Genomic DNA, 20,488 nt, shown 5'->3' with positions numbered 1-20,488 from the left:
CCTCCTTAGGGACTCTCTCTGCACTCGCCCCCCCCACCCCCTCCACTGTCCCGTCCCCCCAGTAAACACACTCACAGAGGAGACCTGACCCAACGCTACCTCTGGATTATTTTATTCACATGGTTTGGCAAGATACAGGCAGTCCTGCCAACGAGCTGGGCATGGCCTCCTCGCCCTGCCCTGGTCAGTCGCCCACCTCCCAGCCCTCTGAGGGTTAGTGCTAGTTATCTCACACACAAAACAAGGGGTCGGGGGGGGGGGAAACAGGAGGGGAGCCTCCCTCTGCCCAGGGCTTTCAGATGACTGCTGTCTGAGCCCCCTCCATCCTCGTGGGGCCTGGAGGCCCTGTCTCCGAAAACCCCACGCTGGGTATCCGGACCCTGAATCCACCCTCTTCCTGGTCCCCGCTCCCGCTGTGGGTCTTGGGGCTTAGGGACACCCGGGGGAAGCGGAACTTGGGTGACTTCTCCCCACCAGGGGACTTGGGGGCTGCCTCGCCCTCCTGTCCCCGAGATGCCTTGGAAGTGGTAGCCAGGCCCACGCGGGGCAATCGGACTCGGACGCGGCCTCGACGCCCCGAGGCCCCTTCCCCACCACCTTCCTCTTCCTCCTCCTCGGGACTGGGGGAGCCTTCCCTGGTGACTGCCTCACTCTGGCTGAAGCCCACACGGGGCAGCCTGAGTTTCGGGCTCTTGGCCTTCTCACCCTCCTCAACCCCCTCCTTGGCCCAAGCCAGGCCAAATCGGGGCAGTCGCACCTTGAGTTTGTGTCCGGCATCCCCCTCACCCTCTGCCACCTGGTACTCGGCATGGCTGCCCACTGCAGGCGGTGAGATCTCCACGTCGGGCAGTGAGAGGTGGAAGGTACGCTCGGCCCCTGGGGGCTGGTCCCCAGGCCCCCCTCCCCCAGCCCCAGCTTTAGCCCCCAGTGTGGGCATCTTCAGCCTCAGCCCACCCTCACCTGTGGCTGCCTCACCCACCTGCGCCTCTCGGTTCAGTCCCACATCCAGCTCAAGCTGGGGCACTGTCACAGCGGGCATCTTGAAGACACCCTCGCCCACCAATAGTTCACCACCTGCCCCCTGGGCTCCAGGTAGAGACAAGGTCACCTGAGGCACCTGGACCTTGAAGCCTGCTGTGCCCTCTGCTGGAGGGGCTGTACTTTCGGCCTGCTGCCCTGGGGTGGTACCTAAGCCAACATCCCCAAAGCCACTCAGCTCCACCTGGGGCAGGGAGATGCCCAGCGGCATTCTCAGTCCCCCATCCTGGCCCTCAGTGCCCACCTGCCTGGTTGTGGACACCTGCAGGCCTGATAGCCGTCCTCCACTGACAGCTACACCCTCTTCTGCCCCCCCTTCCTCCTGGGCCCCCAGGGTGACCAATTCCACCTCAGGGATCTTAAGCTGCCCAGCCGTGGACTCTGGCTTTTCCCCAGGGCTGACACGCCCACCTGGGATTTCCGCTTCCTTCCCTCGAGCCAGCCCAAAGGAGGGCATCTTCAGTTTGGGCATCTTCACCCTCCCATCCCAACCTCTGCCCTTGCCCTCCAACTCAGCCACCCCTGGCACTAGTTCTCCTGCCTCGGTGTCCCGGCCTCTGACCCCAAACTTGGGCAGGGCAAACCTGGGCCCCTTGAGCTTGACATCGGCCCCTGCCACCTCCACCTTGCCAGTGGGCAGATGGGCATCCAGGCTGACCTGTGGGATGGACAGATCGAGGGCAGGCAGCAGGCCTGCCTCCCCTGTCCCTTTGGCCTCTGCCTCGGTTCCCACCTTAGCCTTGGGGAGTGAGATGGAGAACTTGGACACCTTCTTGGCAGCTCTTCCAGCCCCCTCTGCCTCTGCCTTGGTCACCTTTGGCCCCGAGAGTCCAAACTTGGGCAGGGAGAACTTGGAGGAGTGCTTGACTTTCATCTCCATGACCTCTACTGGCCCTTCCTCAACCTCCACTGTGGGCATCTGTGGAGTGACAATCTCAACAGATGGCAACCGGAAAGCAATTTCGCTGACCCCTGCTGCCACCCCAGGGGCCTCTGCCCTCTCCACCTTGCCCACTTCGGCTACTGGGACCTGCCTCTCCAGGCTGAGGGCACCTGGCAGATCTAGTTCCACTGAGGGCAGTGTGAGAGAGGGGACACTCACACGAGCCTCACTGTCCACTTCTGGCTGTAAACAGGGAAGTGTCACCAGCTTCCCTGAGACCTCAGCCCCTGCCTCACCTGGCTTGCCTCTCGGTGGGGACCCTGCTCTCCCTAGCTTGGGCATGGTCATCTTGGGCATCTTGAAGCCAAATTCCATCCCCTCTGCCTGCTCTGCCCTGGCAGCTTTAAGCTGCACCTCTGGAGGCTTGGGCAGCTTCACCTCGGGTGCCTTCGGCAGCTGCACATCTGGGACTTTCGGCGCCTGCACTTCCGGCAATCGCATCTCTGACACCTTTGGGAGCTGCACTTCTGGGAGGTGTACATCCGGCACGACCATCTCGGGCACCTTGGGGAGTTTGATCTCCGGAAGCTTCATCTCAGGGAGTTTCATCTCTGAGACTTTTGGCAGCTGCACCTCTGGGAGTCGCACTTCTGGCACAGCCACCTCGGGTACCTTCGGGAGTTTCACCTCAGGGAGTTTCATCTCAGGAACTTTCGGGAGCTGCACTTCTGGGAGATGCACATCCGGCACGGCCATCTCGGGAACCGTCGGGAGTTTCATCTCTGAGACTTTTGGCAGCTGCACCTCCGGGAGTCGCACCTCTGGCACAGCCATCTCGGGCACTTTAGGCAGTTTCATCTCCGGCACTTTTGGGAGCTGCACTTCTGGGAGCTGCACATCCGGCACAGCCATCTCAGGCACCTTCGGGAGCTTCATTTCAGGGAATTTCATCTCGGGCACTTTTGGCAGTTTCATCTCCGGGACTTTCGGGAGCTGCACTTCTGGGAGCTGCACATCAGGTACAGCCATCTCCGGCACCTTTGGAAGTTTCACCTCAGGCACCTTCGGGAGTTTCATCTCAGGAACTTTTGGCAGCTGCACCTCTGGGAGCCTCACATCCGGCACAGCCATCTCCGGCACCTTTGGGAGTTTCATCTCTGACACTTTTGGGAGCTCCACCTCTGGGAGTCGCACATCTGGAAGGGCTGCTTCTGGCATTTTTGGGAGCTTGACGTCCGGGGCCTTGGGGAGCTTCACCTCAGGTCCCTTGGGCACCTTGACCTCAGGCGGCGAGACCCCAATGCCAAAGGATGGCATCTTGATGGTGGGCAACTTCAGCTTGCTCTCAACGGCTTCAGGTGCAGTGGGCCGGGGTTCCAGGAGAGAAAGCCCAAAGGTGGGCATTCGAAGTTTTGGCCCCTTCACCCTGGCCTCGGGGCTGGGCTTGGCCACCTTGGCCTCAGCAACTTCCTTTAATCGAGCCCCAAAGCGGGGGAAACTGAGGCGGGGCATCTTAAGGGCCACCTCAGGAGCCTCTGCTCGGGCCTCCACCTCTGCACCAGGCAAGGCCAGGTCCACCCTCACTGTAGGAGCCGCCACATCCAGGGTGGGCACTGTCACTGCCACAGCCCCTTCCCGGGTCTCCAGGCAGGGAAGTGTGGGCAGAGCCGGTAGCGAGGGCAAGGTGGGCAGCTCCACTTGGGGGATCTGGATCCCTGCAGCCGCAAGCTCCACGGCAGGTGCAGCCGGGGCTCCTAGCCCAAGGGTTGGCAAGTGGAGGGCAAAGCCGCTGACTGCCTCTGCTGCGGGGGCTGAGACCTGGGGGACACCCACCTCGGCACCTGGGAGCCGGGGCGCAACCAACTCCACCTGGGGAGCTGTGAAACGTGCTCCTGCTGCCACCTCAGCCTCTGCTTTGGCCTTCCTTGGGGGAGGAGCGGCGGCGGCCAGCCGAGCTGCCTGGGCCTCTTCGGCCACTTCTCGGACACGCAGCCGAGGCAGCTGGAGGCGCCGGCGGGTGGGGGCAGCTGGGACAGGACCCTTGACAGCCTCAGCTTTGAGGCCTCGACGCAGACGGGAGAACTTGGGAAAGGAGAATTCGACGTCAACAGGGGCCAGGTCTGCAGGGGCCCCCAGGGCCCCGGGCATCACCATCTTCTTCTTCTTCACAGGGGACAGACTCTGGATGTTCTGGGGAGAGAGGAGAGAGGCGGGAGGCGGTGGGACAGTGGGAGGCCTGGGGTGGACAGGGGGAGCCCCACGTGGTATTGTACCATGCTGGGGGTGTGCTGGATTGAGCATCTTGTCCCCCAAACACCATCCCCCACTTTCTGCCTGTCATTTCACCATTACTGCCCCTAGAAGGCAAAGACTTTCCTTTAGAATCTAACAATCAACAGCAGTGTAGAAACTGGAACCCAAGACTTCTAGCTCCTCATCCAGGATTTCCCCCAATACCCTCATTTTAGAGATAGGGAAACTGAGGCCCAAGAAGGGAAAGTAACGTGTCCAGGGTCACTCAGTAGTAAGAGAGCAGCACTCAGGCTTGAATCTGGCCTGTCTGGTCCAGAGTCCCCTGATTCAGGACCCCTGGTGAGGGTTTGATCTGGGCTGAGTGGGTCCCCCTCCCCAGGGAGGAGTTTAGGAACAAAGAAGAGGAGGCAGAGGGTGGGATTAGCACTAGGTTAGTGACAAGACAGAGGGCAAGGCTGGCCCACGGTGTGGGGCAGTGGGGTTCACGGCGCAGAGACGGGATTGCTGGGGCAGTCCAGGGCCAGGACCGGGCTAAGCACGCGTACCAGCTTGGCCACCTTGGCCCGAGGGCCCTTGATCTCGTAGCCGGCCACGGTCCCAGGCCGCAGCGCCAGATCCCCAGTGGGCACAGTGCGCTTCAGGCAGAAGGAGACCTTGTAAGGTTCGGCGCATTGCAGCAGGCGTAGTGCGTCCTCGTACTTGAAGTTGTCGAAGAACACGCGGGCGCTCAGCAGCTGGTCCCCTGCAGGCCAGGTGGAGGTGGGCAGGGCGTGGGCATCTCTTGGCTCCGCCCAGGCCTGGTTCCGACCCCACTTCCCTGGAGCCAGTACAGCGAGGCACCGCCCAAAGATTTGGCCCCGCCTATACCCGAGCACAGGATTGAGATTCAAAGTTCCTCCCTGTTTGAGGTTCTGACACTTAAGAATAAAACCACGCCCCATTGCCTTAGCCCCGCCTCCTTCACAGACCCTTCAGGCCACGCCCCTCCCCTTCTCACTCCCCTCCCCTATCCTCACATTTCTGATACTAACTTAGCTTGTTTCATTGAGAACAGAATCAGAAGATAACTTCCAGGGAGGAGGGTATAGCTCAATGGTAGAGCGCATGCTTAGCATTCACAAGGTCTTGGGTTCAATCCCAGTACCTCCATCAAAAGTAAATAAGTAAACCTAATTACCTCACCCCACAAAAAGATAACTTCCAGAAGCTCCCACCCCATTATTCACCCCCCTGTTCCTGTGGCTATTTACTCCACTCTCCACTTGTTCCTAGGGATCAACTGCCCCCACTTCTAGCTAGGGGTCAATCCCTCCACTACCTTCTCAGGGACATACTCCAGCAATTCTTCCTTCTCTCTCCACATTATCAATTTATTATTCTCTTCTACGACATGCCATTCTTTCTTGTTCTCTCTCCCATAAGAAAGGTTGTGTGGACCTCACTCCTCCTGGAGCTCCTGCCTCATTTATCTGTCCATCTTAATGGCAAAATGCATTGAGTTGTCCAGCTGCAGTGTTTCCACTTCTCTAATCACATCTCTGACACTCCCTCCCAGAGCCTTGAACTGCTCCTCTCAAGTTCCCATGCAGTGACCTCTGTGTAACTAAGTCCCATGGTCAAGTCCCAGATTTCATCTGCTTGAACCTCTACTTGAGACCCAGCTTCACTTTCTCTCCATCACTTGCTTGGCTTGGCTTTCAGGGTGTCACACCCCCTGGAATCTCCCTGGAGGTTCCTTCTCAGCTTCCTGGGATGGTTCTTCTGCATCTCCCAGACCGCTTAAAGACACAGTCCCAGAGCTTTGGCCTTGGCCCTCTTCTTTTCTCCATCTACATGCTACACTCATCCCTTTGGGAAGCTCATCCAGATTCAGAAGTTTAAAGATTATAAATATGCTGACAACTCCCAAATGTACATCTCCAGCGCACCACTCCCCCCTCCATCCTAGACTCACATATTCAACTATCCCTCTACATTTCCACCTTGGTGTCCACCTGTCATTTGACAGACCCAAACTGTACTCCTGGTCTTCCTTGACCCCTCTCTGTCCATTACACCCCATATCTATTCTTGGAACTCTCTTCCTTCAAATTACATCCAGAATCCAAATCTTCTCTTCACCTCCAGTAATACTGTTCTGGCCTCAAGCATCACCATCTCTTACCTGGATAATCACAGTAGCCTCTTTGTTGGTCACCCTGTTGCACATCCTGCCCCACAACAGTCAACTTCTAATACAACAGTTCAACACAGTCAGTTCATGTCGTTTCTCCGCTCACAAACCTCCCAAACTAAAATTGAAAGTTCTCACCATGATAAAGCCCTCTAAAAACTGCTCTTTCTCTTATCTCTCTGGCCTCATATCATATGCTACTCTTCTACTAACTCTATTCCATCCATATTGGCTTCCTTGCTGTTATTCCAACAAGCCAGGCACACTCCCATCTTGGGGCAGTTGTGCTAGCATCTGTTCTTCCAGATAGACACACGGCTCATTCCTTTACCTCCTATGCCTTTCTGCCCTTCCTGGCTCATCCTATTTGAAAATGCAGCTTCTGGGGGAGGTTACAGCTCAGTAACAGAGTGCATGCTTAGCATGTACGAAGTCCTGGATTCAATCTTCAGTACCTCCATTAAAAAAAAAACCTAATCACATCCAACACCCCCAAATAAAAACGCTTTAAAAAATGCAGCTTCCATCCTGGCATCTGTAAGCATATACTGCTTTTTAATTTACTATGTATTATGTATTTTACATATTTTGCTTAAATATGTCTCTCCCCACTAGAATGTAAGCTCCATAAGTGCAGAGAGTGTTGTCTGTTTTGTTCACTGCAGTAGCCCAAGCACCCAGAATAATATCTAGAAATAGAAGGCACTTAGTAAATAGTTATGAATGAATAAATCATATCAGCCTCATCCATGTTACCTAAAACGTCCCTTACTAAGTTCTCCTCCCCACCCCCTCCAGGTTGTTAACTCCGCCTCTATTCTTCAGCCCCAACAACAAAACAATAACTAGCACTTAACACGGCGTTTACCATGTACCACTTAGCTACTAGCTGTGTTTTCAAATACTGACTCATTTAATCCACATAATAACCCTATGAGGTAAGTACTAGAATTGCTCACATTTTAGAGATGAGAAAACCGAGGCATAGAAAGATCACAAGATAGTAAAATGCAGATCTGGGAGTCAAACTGAGACAACCTCCAGAGCCCCTGCTGAGAGCAACCACAAAGCTGACACAAAGCCCTGCCCCAAGCCCTTAATCCCGCCTCCTGATCCCCGGCTGCGCTCTTGACCCAGGGCAGATTCCTAACCCCGCCCCCGCAGGAATCCCCCGCCCCATGCCCCGCCCCGCCCACCTTCCTGTAGGCTGAGGCTCCTGGCGGCGGGCGAGTCCTCGCGCAGGTCGCGGATGAAGATTCCTTCTTTGCCCCCGCCAGCTACGTTGATGCCGCTGACTCCAGTCTGCGCCTCCGTCTCCACGATGATCTCCACCAATTCTGCCCGCCTCAGCTCCTGTGGAGGGTGGCGGGGGATCGCCATGGGGCTCTAGGGCCCGACCTCGCCCAGAACCCGCCATCGCACTTAAAAGCCGCTCTTAAACGGGTCCTCAGGGCGCAGGCTCCTCGGCGCGGCTCAAACTGGTCGTGCGGACCCGCCCTTTCCGCCATCTCCCCTTTAAAAGGGCGCGAGGGCTACTCGTTCACTGAGACCTCGGAAGAGTTCAACGGCTTTGCGAACCCACACTTTGGGGAGCATCCTAGGGCTGCTGTTGGGAGGGGCGGGGCGAGGGGCAGTGTCGTAAAGGAGGGACGAGGTAGGGAGGCCAGAGGGAACCTGAGTTGTGACTGAGAGGTGGGCCTGATAGTGAGGGCGAAGCTGTGCTTTCCAAGGGGGCGTGACCATATCGAGAGGGCGGGGTTAGGATTTGGAGAGCACAGGTGAATGGAGGAGGACAGTGGCCAGTGAGGAGCGGCCAAAGAGGGGTATGGCTAGAGTGAATCCATGGAAGTACTGAGGGGGCCCATAGCCTTAAGGACCGGACTGAAAGGAGATACCGAGAGGGGCTTTAATAGTAGAACAGGAGTGGTGATTGAGGATTGGGTCCCGAAGAAAGGGCTGACCATTAAGTGGTGAGGTATGGAGGGGTAGGGGTGGGGCTGGCCTCCTTGAAGGCTTTAATGTGTGTGAGACTGTGCCCTATTGTGGACTCTCTGACCCCAAGACCTGCATAACGCCCATGGGACAGGGAATCCAGTGGAGAGGGGTGCGTGGGTAATGAGTGGTGGACCAGCAGACGTGGTATTCCTGGTATTTACTGTAAATGGTGCTGACCTGGCCCTGGTCCAGCAGCACACTGTGGGGTCTGCATCCCGGCTTCCCAGGAGAGTCAGTGAAAGACCTCAGTTCTACAGCCATCTAGGAACCCAACCTGCTGCGTGCCTCTGGGGGAGAACTTTGCCCTCTCTGGTCCTGCTTTCCTATTGTAAAGTTGGGTAACGTGGGTGTATACAAGGAGTCTCTGATTGTGAGCTGAGACCTGAAGCAACAGGGATGCTATGGGATGCTGTAATGGGCAGTGCATTGAGGCTGGCACAGACTGAGGTTGAGCTAAGGTCTTGGAGAGGGGAAAGTGGGTTTGGTCAGATGCCCCACAGCTGTGGCCCCAGGACTAGAGAGAGTTGGGCAGAGCATGGTGAGAAGGAGTAGAAAGAGCTGCGGTAGGGGCAGCAGGGGAAGCATGAGTGTCAGCACTGGTCTTAGGCCCTAGGCTAAGCATTTTATGTGTGCCATCTCATTTCATCCTCCCCACAGCTTGGGCAATCACATGGAGGACATAAAGGTCCAGAAAAGTGAAATGACTTGCCTAATGCCACACAGTAATTTAAACAGTGGGGCCTCAACCTCAGGTCTGTGACCTCAGAAACCATAGGCTGTCCTGTAGGCAGTGACCTCCTTGTACTTTACCCCCTGCTTGCCACCCCTCAGCCTCAGCTTGGCTCCTGTAAAAGTAGACCCACTGTGTGCCTGGAGTCTAGTAGGATGCAGTCAATGCTAGTGTTTTATCTCCATAATAGTGAAAGCTGCTAACATTCAAGGAAGTTTCCTAGGTACCAGTCCCTGTGCCAATGACAGAGTGTGAGTCTTCAACACCCTCAGAGCTGGGGACCATTGCCCATTTCACCGATGGGGAAACTGAGGGTTAGAAAGATCAAGTCATCTGTTCAAGGCTGCACAGCTGAAGTGGTAGGGTTGGGATTTAAGCCCATGGGTCCAAAGCCCATGTCTTTAACCCCTACACCATCCTGCTTCTTCTGATGAATGGTTTCCACTCTATTTTCTTTAGCTTCTTATTAATAAAATTCCATTATGCTCACTGAATTAGCTTCTTTGAATCTTATTCTGTGCCAGGTACTATGTTAAATACTTTACATTTTTAATTTTTCCCCCTCACAGTGACCCAGAAAATAGGCCCTGTTGCTATTTCCATTTCACAGATGGGGAGACTGAGGCACAGAGAAGTCAGGAAGTATCTCCTTGCTTCCCCGGCCTGTGCCCTCCACCAAGGTCCCACAAGGCCCCCTTGCAGTACGTGTACGGTGCTCACCTCAGCACTCCGGCTCCTGGCCTCCATGGCACTGCTGGGAGTCACCTGGGCCCCAGGCTCCTGCTTCCTCTCTCCCTTCTGCTGCAGGACCAGCTTCAGTTCTGCATGGAGCAGCTGCCTCTGAGCCTGCAGGGGCAGGGATGAAGGCTTGAGGCCAGGAGAGCATGAGGGGAAAAGGCCAGGCTTCAAGGGAGAGGTCATGGTGGGTATGAGAAAGGGAGAAGGGCCCCCCAATCCCAGCTGTCCTCTCACCGCTGCCTGGGCACCAGCACCCCCTCCTAACCGGAGCCCAGCCTGGGATGCCGCACAGTCGTCTGTGGGCCTGGTGCCCTTCCTCTGGGGTCTTGCTGCCTGCCAGGGAGAGACCAGGTCGTGAGGCTCCAGGTGGGCCCGGGAGGGGTAGGGAGGGGCATGTGGCACCAGCCAGTGCTCACCTCAGGGTCACCTCCAGCTCCTTGGGCCTCCTGGATCCCGGGCTCTAAGAAGAATAATGTGAGCATTACTGTCAGCTGACCCCGCTGCTGGCTTCCTGAGTGCCTGACCCTTCCTGCACTCTGTCAGTGCTCTATCCCTATAGCGCATGTAGGGAAACGGAGGCTCAGAAGACCTTTATCCAAGGTGACACGGCTGGACCACAAACCTCATAGCCAGAACTGACTCCTAGGCCTGTCTGACAGCAAGCCCCAACACCAACAACCTCGGCTGACCCAGGGGGCCAAATTCACTATGAAATCATTATAATCACTGCCATGTACTCCCTGTGAGCAAAACACCTCACCTCTCTGTGCCTCAGTTTCCTCATCTATAAAGTGGGGAGGCGAAAGAGGGTAGAGCTCAGTGGTAGAAGGCATGTTTAACAAGCACAGGGTCCTGAGTTCAATCCCCAGTACTTCTACTAACAAACAAACAAAAGAAAACTCGAATGAATGGATGGATGGATGGATGGATGAATGAATGAACGAATAAATAAATAAATAAATAAATAAATAAATAAATAAATAAAAAGGGGAGAATGAGAGCACCCACCTTACTGTGCTGCTCAGAGGGCCAAGTGCATCTGTAAATATAAAGGGCCAGGCACAGGGCAGGCGCTTCATGACTGCTTGATACGATTATTACTAAGAACATCCTGTGGTGCTGATCTTGTGTCGAACATCCCACAAAGGTCATGGCATGTGGTCCTCAGAACACCCTTGTGAGGTCAATACCACAACTGAGCCCATTACAGAGACACCTGAGGCTACAAGAAGGGCAGTCACTTGCCTGGGTCACAAATGGCCAAGCCAGGACTTGAACTTGTCTGAAAGCTCCAGCCACTTACATGGATAATAATATCTAATGGGCATTGAGTGGTGACTCTTTGCCAGTCCTGTGCTAAGACTTTCAATTTCCACCCCAACGCAGAAAACCCTAGCCCCTCAGAGAGGCCAAGAACCTTGCTCAAGGTCACACAGCATAGAGAGAAGGAGGCAGAGCTGGATTCAGGTTCAGCCCCTCCAACAGGTCCTTCTGGGGGAAAGAGAATGGAGACTGTCTCTCTCCGCTACCTACTTCCTGGTCTCTGGCCTTGTCCTCCCGGCCCCCACGGGGCATGCCAACCCGCCAACCCCGAATCCACAGAGAAAGGTCAGGCCTCACGCGGCACATTCCCTCAAACAATGGCCCATCTGCTGTGCCCAGTCACATTCCGCCGCTGCCCACCCATCCCCGGCTGCACAATGGCCCTTCATAGCCCACCATGGGCCAGGAAAGAGGACACAGGGACCCCCTCAATGCTCCAGCCATACCCACTCCACTAGTTGCCTGCCCCCTACCATTGTCAGAGGGTGCCTCTCTGGCTCTCCTAGCGGTCCTGGTCTTCGTGTCCTTCCCTGGCCTCCTCTATGAGCCCCCAGCCCCTCCAAATAGGGTTGGCTCCCACATCTGGGGTATTTCCTCTGAACTGGGCCCTATGCTGGCACCATTAAGCCCCAAAATCACAATGGATGTGGTGGCTGTTTTAGGGTTGGAAATAGGCTCAGAGAGGGGAGGTGACCTGTCTGGGAGTACACAGCTAGGACCCATGCCCTTGACCCCAATTTTGCACCTTAACTTGCTTTGGCGGCTTTGAGCACTGCAGGAGCCCCAAACAGCAAAATAGCCAGGGCAGGAGTTGGGCTGGGCAGAAGGTGCCATAAACAGGCATTTTTAGAGGGACCTCCTTGGTGCCAACCTGAGGCCAGGTGGCACTTTATAGATGTGGCCTCATAGTACCCCATTTTACTGATGAGTAAATGAAGGTTCAGAGTATCACAGTGACCGAGTCAGGACTTGAACCTAGGTCTGAAAAGCTGAGTCCCTGGCACAGTGTAGCATCCTGAGCTGGGGGTGAGAGAAGTCTGGTACTTGTAGGAGTTGGTGGAGGTGCAGGGGAGGATTTCCTGGGCCACAAGCTCCCTGTTCCAGGACAGGCCAGAGAGGGTCACACCCAGAGGGTGGCACAGGAAGTCTAACCCGGGGTGGGGGCAAGAGAGAGTGACCTCCTTCTTCATCCCTGCCCGGGACAGCTGCCCAGCCCAGGTTATATTTAGCCCAACTGTGCCCTTCCTGAGAGACGTACCCAGCTCCTGGGGTGGAGTCGGGTGGGGTGGGGTGGGGGCAGCTTCGGAAGGAAGCCCCCCGCCCCGAACCCCGGGAACTCTGTGTTCCCAGCTCTGCCTGTCCCACTAGGCAGGGGAAGGAGGGGTGGGGAGAGATGCCCAGGGTGGGGGATGGTTCCTGATTTGTTTTAGAGGAAGATCTAATGGGGCCTCCCTGGTGAATCAAGGCCAGGCGGGACCCTCCAGAGCCCAACAGCCTATTTCTTGGCTCTGTCCTGGTATATTCCTGAGCTTCCAGAATTCTGAAAGTCCCCATTTCTTGAGCACTTACTATGTGCAAAGATCCTTCCCTGTCTTGACTCATTAAACACTTAAACACCTCTCTGGGGAGGGCACAACTTAGATGCCTGCTTAAGATGTCACCCACACCCTTCAGGATGTCTGCGGTGAAGGGTTGTCATTTGTGCCTTGGGCCCTTCAGCAGAGCTCAGCCTGCTGAGGACTCCCCCAACTTTGCCTCACTGCACTGTCTTTCCCCCATGGCTGGCGCCAACCTCATTTAGGAATTCTCCCCACTCAGAGCCTCAGCCCCCGAATCACCAGTGATCTGGTGCTCTTAGTGATGGGAGGGGGTGTTGATCTGACTCATCTGGGCCCCTAGACATGATCTGAGGAGGGGGAGGTTTTTGGCAGTGGCCTCCAGCTGCCTCAGTGAGTCCCTTCTCCAGCACTTCTCAAGTGTGAATACTCAGGTAAGATATTTAACTTCTCAGTGTCTCAGTTTCTTCATCTGTAAAATGGAGCCAACAAGAGTGGCTTTGAGGATTTGAGAGATAATAGCAGGTGCTTAGAATATTCCCAGTATATAGTAAGTGCTCAAGTAATAGGAAGTAATCTCTGACAGCAAGAGTCGGGGGGTCTATGCATCTCAAAGTGTCTCATGCCCAGCCTTTGCTCACAGTGGCCCCACTTTCTCCTCTACCCAAGAGAACCTTTGTGTGAGGGACAAAATCCAGCTCGAGCACCAGCCTCCTACCAACAGAATCAGCGTTGTCTCCCCAGCACTTTAGTCCACAGATCAAAAAAAGCCTGTCCCACCGTAGGCATCCTGCCCCAGCTCTCTCCAAGCAGCAACCACTTAGTCTCGCATCAGCCCTGTGAGGTAGCCTCCATCAGCCCATTTTATAGATGGGAAAGCAAAGGCACAAAGGGTGAAGGATCTTGCCCAAGGCTACATAGTCAGAAAGAGAAGAATGTTGGGATTTGAATCCAGGGTCTGGCTCCAAAGTCTGTGCCTTTAACTCCTACCCAACTCTGCCTCCTGAGCCCCAGGCAGCCTCCCAGCACCTCCCAGGATCCTGGGTCTCATTTCAGCGGCTTCTCAGCCTGGCCAGGAAGGAAACTGGCCAGCTGATCTCTTACCACTGGGCCTCCAGACACCTCGAGAGCTCCCCGTCCGTCTGCTCAGCCCCAGCCCCAGGCTGGGGGGGAAAAGGAACGGGGAGGGGGAGGAGGGGGAGACCCCAGCCATTGGCTGCCGAGGCATGACATCACCAGGGAGTGGGTGGTGGGGGAACAAACATCCCCCTCTCCTAGCTACATCCACTCGCAAGAGGGTGGGAGCCACAGAAGAGAAGCTGAGACAGCCGCTGCTCCTGTGCCTGGGCTGAGACCTCCACCAGGAGCCCCACACTCCTGGGATCTGCACTTGCAGGTGCCACTTCGAGACTCACCCCACCAGCACTATCTCCTTGTTTCCAGACCCAGGTGTGGCCCTACTGGTTCCTGGGGCCCCTAAAATAAACTCCTTCCACTCCCTCTCCCCGTCAGTTTGGGTTCAAATCCCAGCTCAGCCATGTCCTAGCTGTGTGACCTTCGGCAAGTCACAGCATCTTTCTGGGTCTGTTTTTTCATTTCTAAAACAGGGAGGGTAAAAGTGCCCAAATCATGGGTTTGTTGTGAAGATAAAATGAGTTAAGAGGCTAAAATCTTTAAAAAGCACCTGGCACAGAGTGAATGCTACTCATACTATTTTGTATTATTCACACAAATTAGAGAGCCAGCTAGACTTGTCAGAGGACTTTTGGCCTGAGTGAGACTGGGCACAGAGGAGCCCCACTTCTCTGTTTAATGAAGTTGCATTTTGGGGGACACCTATCACATACTAAATACTGTGCTGGGCCCCCAAAGCTCGGCTCTGGGAATTAAGGATGCAAGAGAGAAAGATTATGTCCAGTTTTTAGCTACACAGACAGAAGGTGGTGGAGCTGGGGTCCAACTCCAGTTCTGTTGGACCCCAGAGACCCTGCAACACTCTTCTGTCCCCTTCATATAACAGATAAGGAGGCTCAGAGAGGGTAATGACACCCAAGGACTCCCATAGCACTTAATTGGTAGCACCAGGATTTGAACCCAGACCTGCCCAACTCCCAAACCAAGGACACCAGGCCTCACCCTGATCCCCTGGCCCCCAGCCCCCAGCCTGCCCTGACTCACCAGACCCCGGGGGGCGGCACAGGGAGCACAAGTACCCCCACATGCCCCTCACACCCGCCAGGCCGCTGCCTCGGATGCTCCTGGCTCTCTGAGTCGGGGCCTGGGGCCGGGGCTGGGATGAGGTTGGGGATTACCCCCAAAATGCACGTCAGCAGCTTCTGCCCCATTGTCTAGCCTAGTGCAGCCACCAGGCCCTCACCTCAGTCGGCACCCTCGCCCCTCACATCCGCTCTGCTGGCCCCTCTGCGGCCCCCTCCCCATCCCCCTCCTGAGCATTTGGGGCCTACTCCCGAGGGCACAGGGGACCAGGAACTAGTTGGCAGGATCCCAGAATGCTAGGGGACTCCTCCCTTCTCTCTGAAATGCCCCCTGCCCACTCTCAGCCACCGGGGAAGGCAGGAATGTGCTGAGCTCTGGAAACTGCCTTCCAGGACTGGCAGCCAGCAAGGGCTGGGGTGTGGCCGGAGCCCAGCCAGAACCCTCCTCCTGGGAGGGGTGGAAGGGACAGTGTGGTCAGGGCAGCTGATGGACCTGAGGAGAACTTCCCCCTATTGTAGGCTCTCTCTCTCTCTCTCATTCATTGATTGATTCAAACATTCATCTGTTCATTTATTCATTCAACATTCACAGGCCCTTGATGGCAGGCCTTTGGCTGGGCACTGGGGACACTGACAGAGCTAAATCAGTATGGGGGGGCAGGTTCAGGACAGGATTTCTGGAGGAGATGACATCTGAAGTCAAACTGGAGAGCTGAGGAGGAAGGAGCTGGGTACAAACGCAGGGAAGAGGCTTCCAGGAGGGGGTGGGGGGGAGGTACACGGGCAAAGTATCAGAGCACAGAGAGGGAGCAGTACTTCATCCAGTGTCAGCAAACAGTTAATGAGCACCTGGATGGTGCTGGGGACACAATGTGACCAAGATAGCCCGGGGCTGCTTTTACAGACTTCACAGTCCAACAGGGAGCCAGACTCAGAGTGGCCAGGTTTGTGATGGGGGAATCTCAGGCAGAGAGGTCAGGACCTTGCTGGGGAAGCCCAGGAAAGGTAGCTGCTTCAACTGAGGAAGGGAGGTCGGGGAAGGCTTCCTGGAGGAGGGGACATGTGAGCTGAGAATTGAGTGGCCCACAGGAACCAGGCAAGCGAAGAGGGAGTAGAACAGCTTTATGGGCAGAAGGGACAGCCTGTGCAAAGGATCTGAATCCAGACAGAGCTCAGCACATAGGAAATTTCCATGAGCTGAGAACTGTGTCCTTGCTCGTGGCTGTGTCCCTAGGGCCACAAATGCCCCTTCCTTTGTATCTCCTCATTTATACATTTATTCACCAGTTATTCACAGACACCTCCGCTGTAATCATCCCTGGGCTGGGCAGTGCTGGGGACACAGCAGTGACTGTGACGGTGCCTTCACAGAACTCACAGTCCAAGGGGGGTCAGACGTTAAAGAAGCGACCAACAAAACGAGAGTGTAATTACACACTGAGCTAAGAGCTATGAGAAACAGAACCAGATCTATAAGAGGGGCCTGGCACGTTGATATTATCAGAAAGAGCAAGGAGGGCTTCTTGGAGGAGGTAACATTTGAGCTGGCACCTGAAGGATACATAAGAGTTCATGCTGGTGGTGGATAAATGAGAGTAGGTTGCAGGGTGAGGAGAAGCTGTGGGGAGGGCCATAGTCAGCAAGGCCCTGAGGAGGGGCTGAGACTTTGTCCTGAGAGCCTTGGGTACTTCCAGGAGGGACAATCAGATCTGAGTTTTAAGTATTTGAGGGGGAAAGAGTCTGACTACAGGCGAGGCTAGAGCCGGGAGGAAAATTCACCCCTCCCTGCTCAGGGTCCAACAGACAAGGAGGCTGTTACAGGCTCTCCTGTCTCTCTCCGTGTATCAGAGGACAGATATCCTTGCTGGTTCCCAGTCTTTGGGGACAAGCATTCAGTCTTTTGTCAGGAAGTAAGATGTTAACTGTACATTTTTTGTAGCTGCCCTCTAGCAGGTGCAGGAAGCTTCCTTTCCGAGTTTGCTGTGAGCTTTCTGTGGTGAATGATGTGTTTCCCTCTCTGTCTCTGTGTCTCTGTGTCCTTATTCCTTGTCTCTCTCTCTGTCTGTGTCTCTGTCTCATTCTCTCTGTGTCTGTTTCTCTCTTTTTCTGTCTCTCTCTCTCTCTCTTGCTTGTCCTCACCCTAGGGGGTGTGGCCATGGGAAGCTGAGTTTAGGGGGTGGCACCAGTGTCCCGGTTCCGGCCAAAGCCACCTCAATAAACACAGGACATCCTGCAGGGCTGGGGAAGGAGATGGAAAGCTCTCCTCAGGGACCACCCTCTCCCCACCCAGTTGGAGTCGGGCAGGAACCGGCTTCCACCCAGTGCAGCCCAGGGAAACTGGTATCTCCCTCACCCCTGTCCTTTACACCTGTTCCTGCCCCCGTCCTCTCGACTGAGCTCCCGGTCCCAGGGGCCCAGCAGCCTACATGCCTTCCCCTGGGTGTCCCCCCAGCCCCTGGCACCCACTGTGTCCCTTTCTGGCCTCGGTGTCAACCCCAGACCTGCTCCTCTTCCGGGCCACCATCCCAACATGGCCCCACCATCCCCAAGCTCCCTGGCTAGAGCCCTGGGTCTTGTCCTAGGCCCCTCCTCCACTGCACCTCATCACCCCACAGCCTGTCCTCTCCAGCATCTCTCATGTCCCCTCCACTCTTCAAGGCTGCTCTGTCCCTCCCTGGCCTCCCCTCTGGGCTCCTGGCCTCCAGTCTCACCCTCTCACCACCACATCCACATGGCAGCCAGAGAGACCCATTTACTTCTAGATTCCTTTACCCTACTGCCTTCAGAGGAAAGTCCCCATCCTTGTGTGCCCTGGCCCCTGCCAACCCCTACAGCTCCATCACTTCCCTTACTGCAGTTTCTCTCTTTCCAATCAAACCCAGCAGCTTACAGATCCCTGAAAAGATTGTAGGATCCCTCACTTCCTAACTCTTGCACCTGCTGTTCCCTCTGCCTAGAACACTCTCCCCTCAGAACAACAACCCTCTGAGGTGGATACTGTTACTGTCCCAGCTTACAGATGAGGACCCTGAGGCCCAGAGAAATTAAGTATCTGGCCAAGAGTCACACAGCCACAGAATGGCAAAGCAGAGGTTCAAATGCAGGTGGTCTGGCTTTCAACACAATCTCTCTTTATTGAGTTAATAATCATTGACTAAGTGTCATTAGGTTTCCGCACCAGGACTGCAGACCGCAGGTGTTCAGTAAATGTTCACTGAATGAGTGAATGGGACAGGGGTGGAAGGTGAGGGTTCAGATCCCCGAGGACCAGGATAAACTCTGAGGGCCCAGAGCAGGGGAGAGATGTGGTCAGATTTGCCTTTGGGTAGGTACCCATGATTCTTTGCTGAATGAGGGAAGGAAAGGAGGAAGGAGGGAGAAGACCAAGGACATCTCTCCCAGGTGATGGAGGAGAGAAGTGTTTGTGTGATGGTCCCTGTGAATGCCCATGGAGAGGAGCTAGCCTGGCGAGTGTCGTAATGGGAACACAGAGAGGCTCTGTGAAAAGCAGTAGCAGCACCAGGGCTGGCAGCTCAGTTAGGAATGGTGTGGGCCCTGGAATCTGCTGGCTGAGGTAGCCTGGCCTCCTGGGGTTGAGCCTGAGGGCGGAGGGGCACACCAGAGCCAGGGAGCCTGCACAATTGTCCCGGGGGTCAGACATGAGGAAAATGGGGCAGGTCTTCAGGCACTGGCTGTTCATAAACCTAAGGGCACTGGTGGTGGTGGGGAACCAGTGCTGATCAAGCCCATATGGTGCTTTTGTGCAAAAGGCATGCCCCTTCCCCAAGGCACTTGACCTCCATCTGCTGGGAAACTGTTGTAATAAATATGGAAATGCATGATGCCTAAGACGTGTGGTAGTCCCCTAAATACGGAGCCTATGCGCAGTGCACAAGCCCTGCAACTGTACGCAGAGGTTCTGGGAAAAGGGGAACATTGCTGGCCCAACAGGCACAGGGGCAGATGGGAGCGTCGTTGACAGATGGGTAAGCTGTCTGCTTCAATAGGTATCACAGGTTATCCCCCAGTTTGGCACCCAGAGACATCAGAAACAGGTCTTCAGGGTGTTATGAACAGAAGGCATTGTTGAGCCCACACAGGGGACTCCTTGACCACTGGTCAGATCTCTAGGGACTCTAAGACGATGGCATGACAGACCCCAAGACTAGACACCAGGGGGCATTGCTGAGCTCAGCCCAAACTCCCAAGGTCCGGGTCTGGGTCAAAATCGAGTCTGAGTCCCATTGCCCAGCGTCTGGAGTCACTAGGTTTTGGAATCAGGCACCCAGAAGCCCCTCAGCCTGGGCACCAGCTCCCTTTGGGCCATTTTCACTCCCCTCCCCGGGCCACCTCAGCCACTTCCAGAAATGGGCACAACTTCCTCTGCTCCTCCAGGAAGCTTCATTCTGCCCGCCCCTTCCAGGCCCGAGGGGCTGGCCGCAGTTGCCCGCCTTCCCCCGCCCCCGCTCCCCCCTCCCCAGTTCCACCCCGGCTTCAGCCTCCCTGAAGCTTCCGGCCAGAGTGGAGGCGCCGGGGCCCCACAATTTTTATGTCCCTTTGCCGGGGTTTCCCGCATTCGAGGCCCCGCCAGTCCCTCAGGTCACCCACCGTCTGAACCTCTGCTCCTCCCTCTAACCCCCCCTCCCCCCCGAGGCAGCGTTCACCGTGCCCCTCCCCCCGCCCAGTACCTCGGGCTCTGCCCTGCCCCCACGGCCGCCAGGAAGGACGCCGCCTGGGTCCCGTGCCAGGCCTCTGAGTGTGCGGCCCCTCCCTGCCGGGCCAGGAATGCGGCTGGACGGCGGGGGCGGCGCAGACACCCGGCGCTCAGGCCGGCCCCATCACCCAGGCTGTCAGGCAGGTGGCCCCAGCTCGCTGGGGCCTAAGTTTCTTCTAGAAGGAAAGCAGGATCGCCTGCCTTTCCATCAGGCCACCAAACTTGGTGGCTTTATTTCGGAATCAGCCTCTAAGCTGCCTTATCCCTTGCCTGCCCAAAGAGAGATTTGAGGCCCGGAGTGGATTTTATTTTTTAAAACTTGCTGGAGTCTCCCTTTTTTCACCATTTTCCTGGAGAGCTAGCTCTCAGTGCTCCTTGGAGAGACTCCATCTTGCCTTCAGCTTTGTGCTTTTATTTCCGGCTCATTCTGAATTCAAGCTCCCTTTTGCCTCCACACCCAGCTCCCAAGACACAGGTACACCCCAGGCAAGGACTAGATTTCATTTTTAAAAAGTGGCCTGTGGCTTCTTCTCCACCACCACCACCACCACTATGTATACACACAGGCACATCAGGGAAACCTGGTTGAGTGTATGCCGGGGGTTTTCTAGAGGACCAGTTACCAGACCTAACTGGACTGCTTCTCAGACCAAAAAGCAGTAAAGTTTGAAACCTATCTCAAGTGATGACCTCTTGCAGCCTCAACTTTCTCAACAATAAAATGGGGATAATAATAATGTCCATCTTCTTAAGAGGATTAAATGAATTAACACACATCAAATGCTTAGAGCCACGCTGGATGCACAGTACCCGGTGGATAAATGTTAGAGGTTATTATATCACCCTCACCTTAGCCCAGAAACAGCAAT

The 20,488-nt window shown here is 55.5% G+C and overlaps 1 protein-coding gene across 4 annotated transcripts; it reads right to left on the bottom strand.

Moving 5' to 3' along the window:
- Nucleotides 1-96: 96 nt before the first annotated feature.
- PRX (periaxin) lies at nt 97-19,676 on the bottom strand. 4 transcript variants are annotated; one of them, XM_074369641.1, is made up of 8 exons: nt 13,794-13,849; nt 10,819-10,849; nt 10,227-10,270; nt 10,045-10,143; nt 9,793-9,918; nt 7,544-7,700; nt 4,720-4,916; nt 97-4,111 (listed from the first exon to the last, which is right to left on the bottom strand). In XM_074369641.1, exons 5-8 carry the CDS (start codon nt 9,817-9,819, stop codon nt 296-298), a joined length of 4,197 nt encoding a protein of 1,398 aa, XP_074225742.1. In that variant the 5' UTR covers nt 9,820-9,918; nt 10,045-10,143; nt 10,227-10,270; nt 10,819-10,849; nt 13,794-13,849; the 3' UTR covers nt 97-295. The 4 variants fall into 4 exon arrangements, with proteins under 4 accessions (XP_074225742.1, XP_074225743.1, XP_074225744.1 ...); XM_074369642.1 differs by lacking the exons at nt 10,819-10,849; nt 13,794-13,849 and adding an exon at nt 19,594-19,676; XM_074369643.1 differs by lacking the exon at nt 10,819-10,849 and having other exon boundaries at nt 13,794-13,844.
- Nucleotides 19,677-20,488: the final 812 nt, after the last annotated feature.

Source organism: Camelus bactrianus, chromosome 9 (genome assembly GCF_048773025.1).
Source record: "Camelus bactrianus isolate YW-2024 breed Bactrian camel chromosome 9, ASM4877302v1, whole genome shotgun sequence".
Taxonomy (NCBI): domain Eukaryota; kingdom Metazoa; phylum Chordata; class Mammalia; order Artiodactyla; family Camelidae; genus Camelus; species Camelus bactrianus.
This window is presented reverse-complemented; position numbering and strand designations above follow the sequence as displayed.

What these genes read in the sequence shown, in the direction of transcription:
- PRX (XM_074369642.1), bottom strand. Translation starts at nt 9,819, where the DNA reads ATGGAGGCCAGGAGCCGGAGTGCTGAG. An exon ending in CCAGGAGCCGGAGTGCTGAG is followed by an intron (nt 7,701 to 9,792) that starts GTGAGCACCGTA and finishes CACCCTCCACAG; the next exon opens with GAGCTGAGGCGGGCAGAATT. An exon ending in GGGCCAAGGTGGCCAAGCTG is followed by an intron (nt 4,112 to 4,719) that starts GTACGCGTGCTT and finishes CTCTCTCCCCAG; the next exon opens with AACATCCAGAGTCTGTCCCC.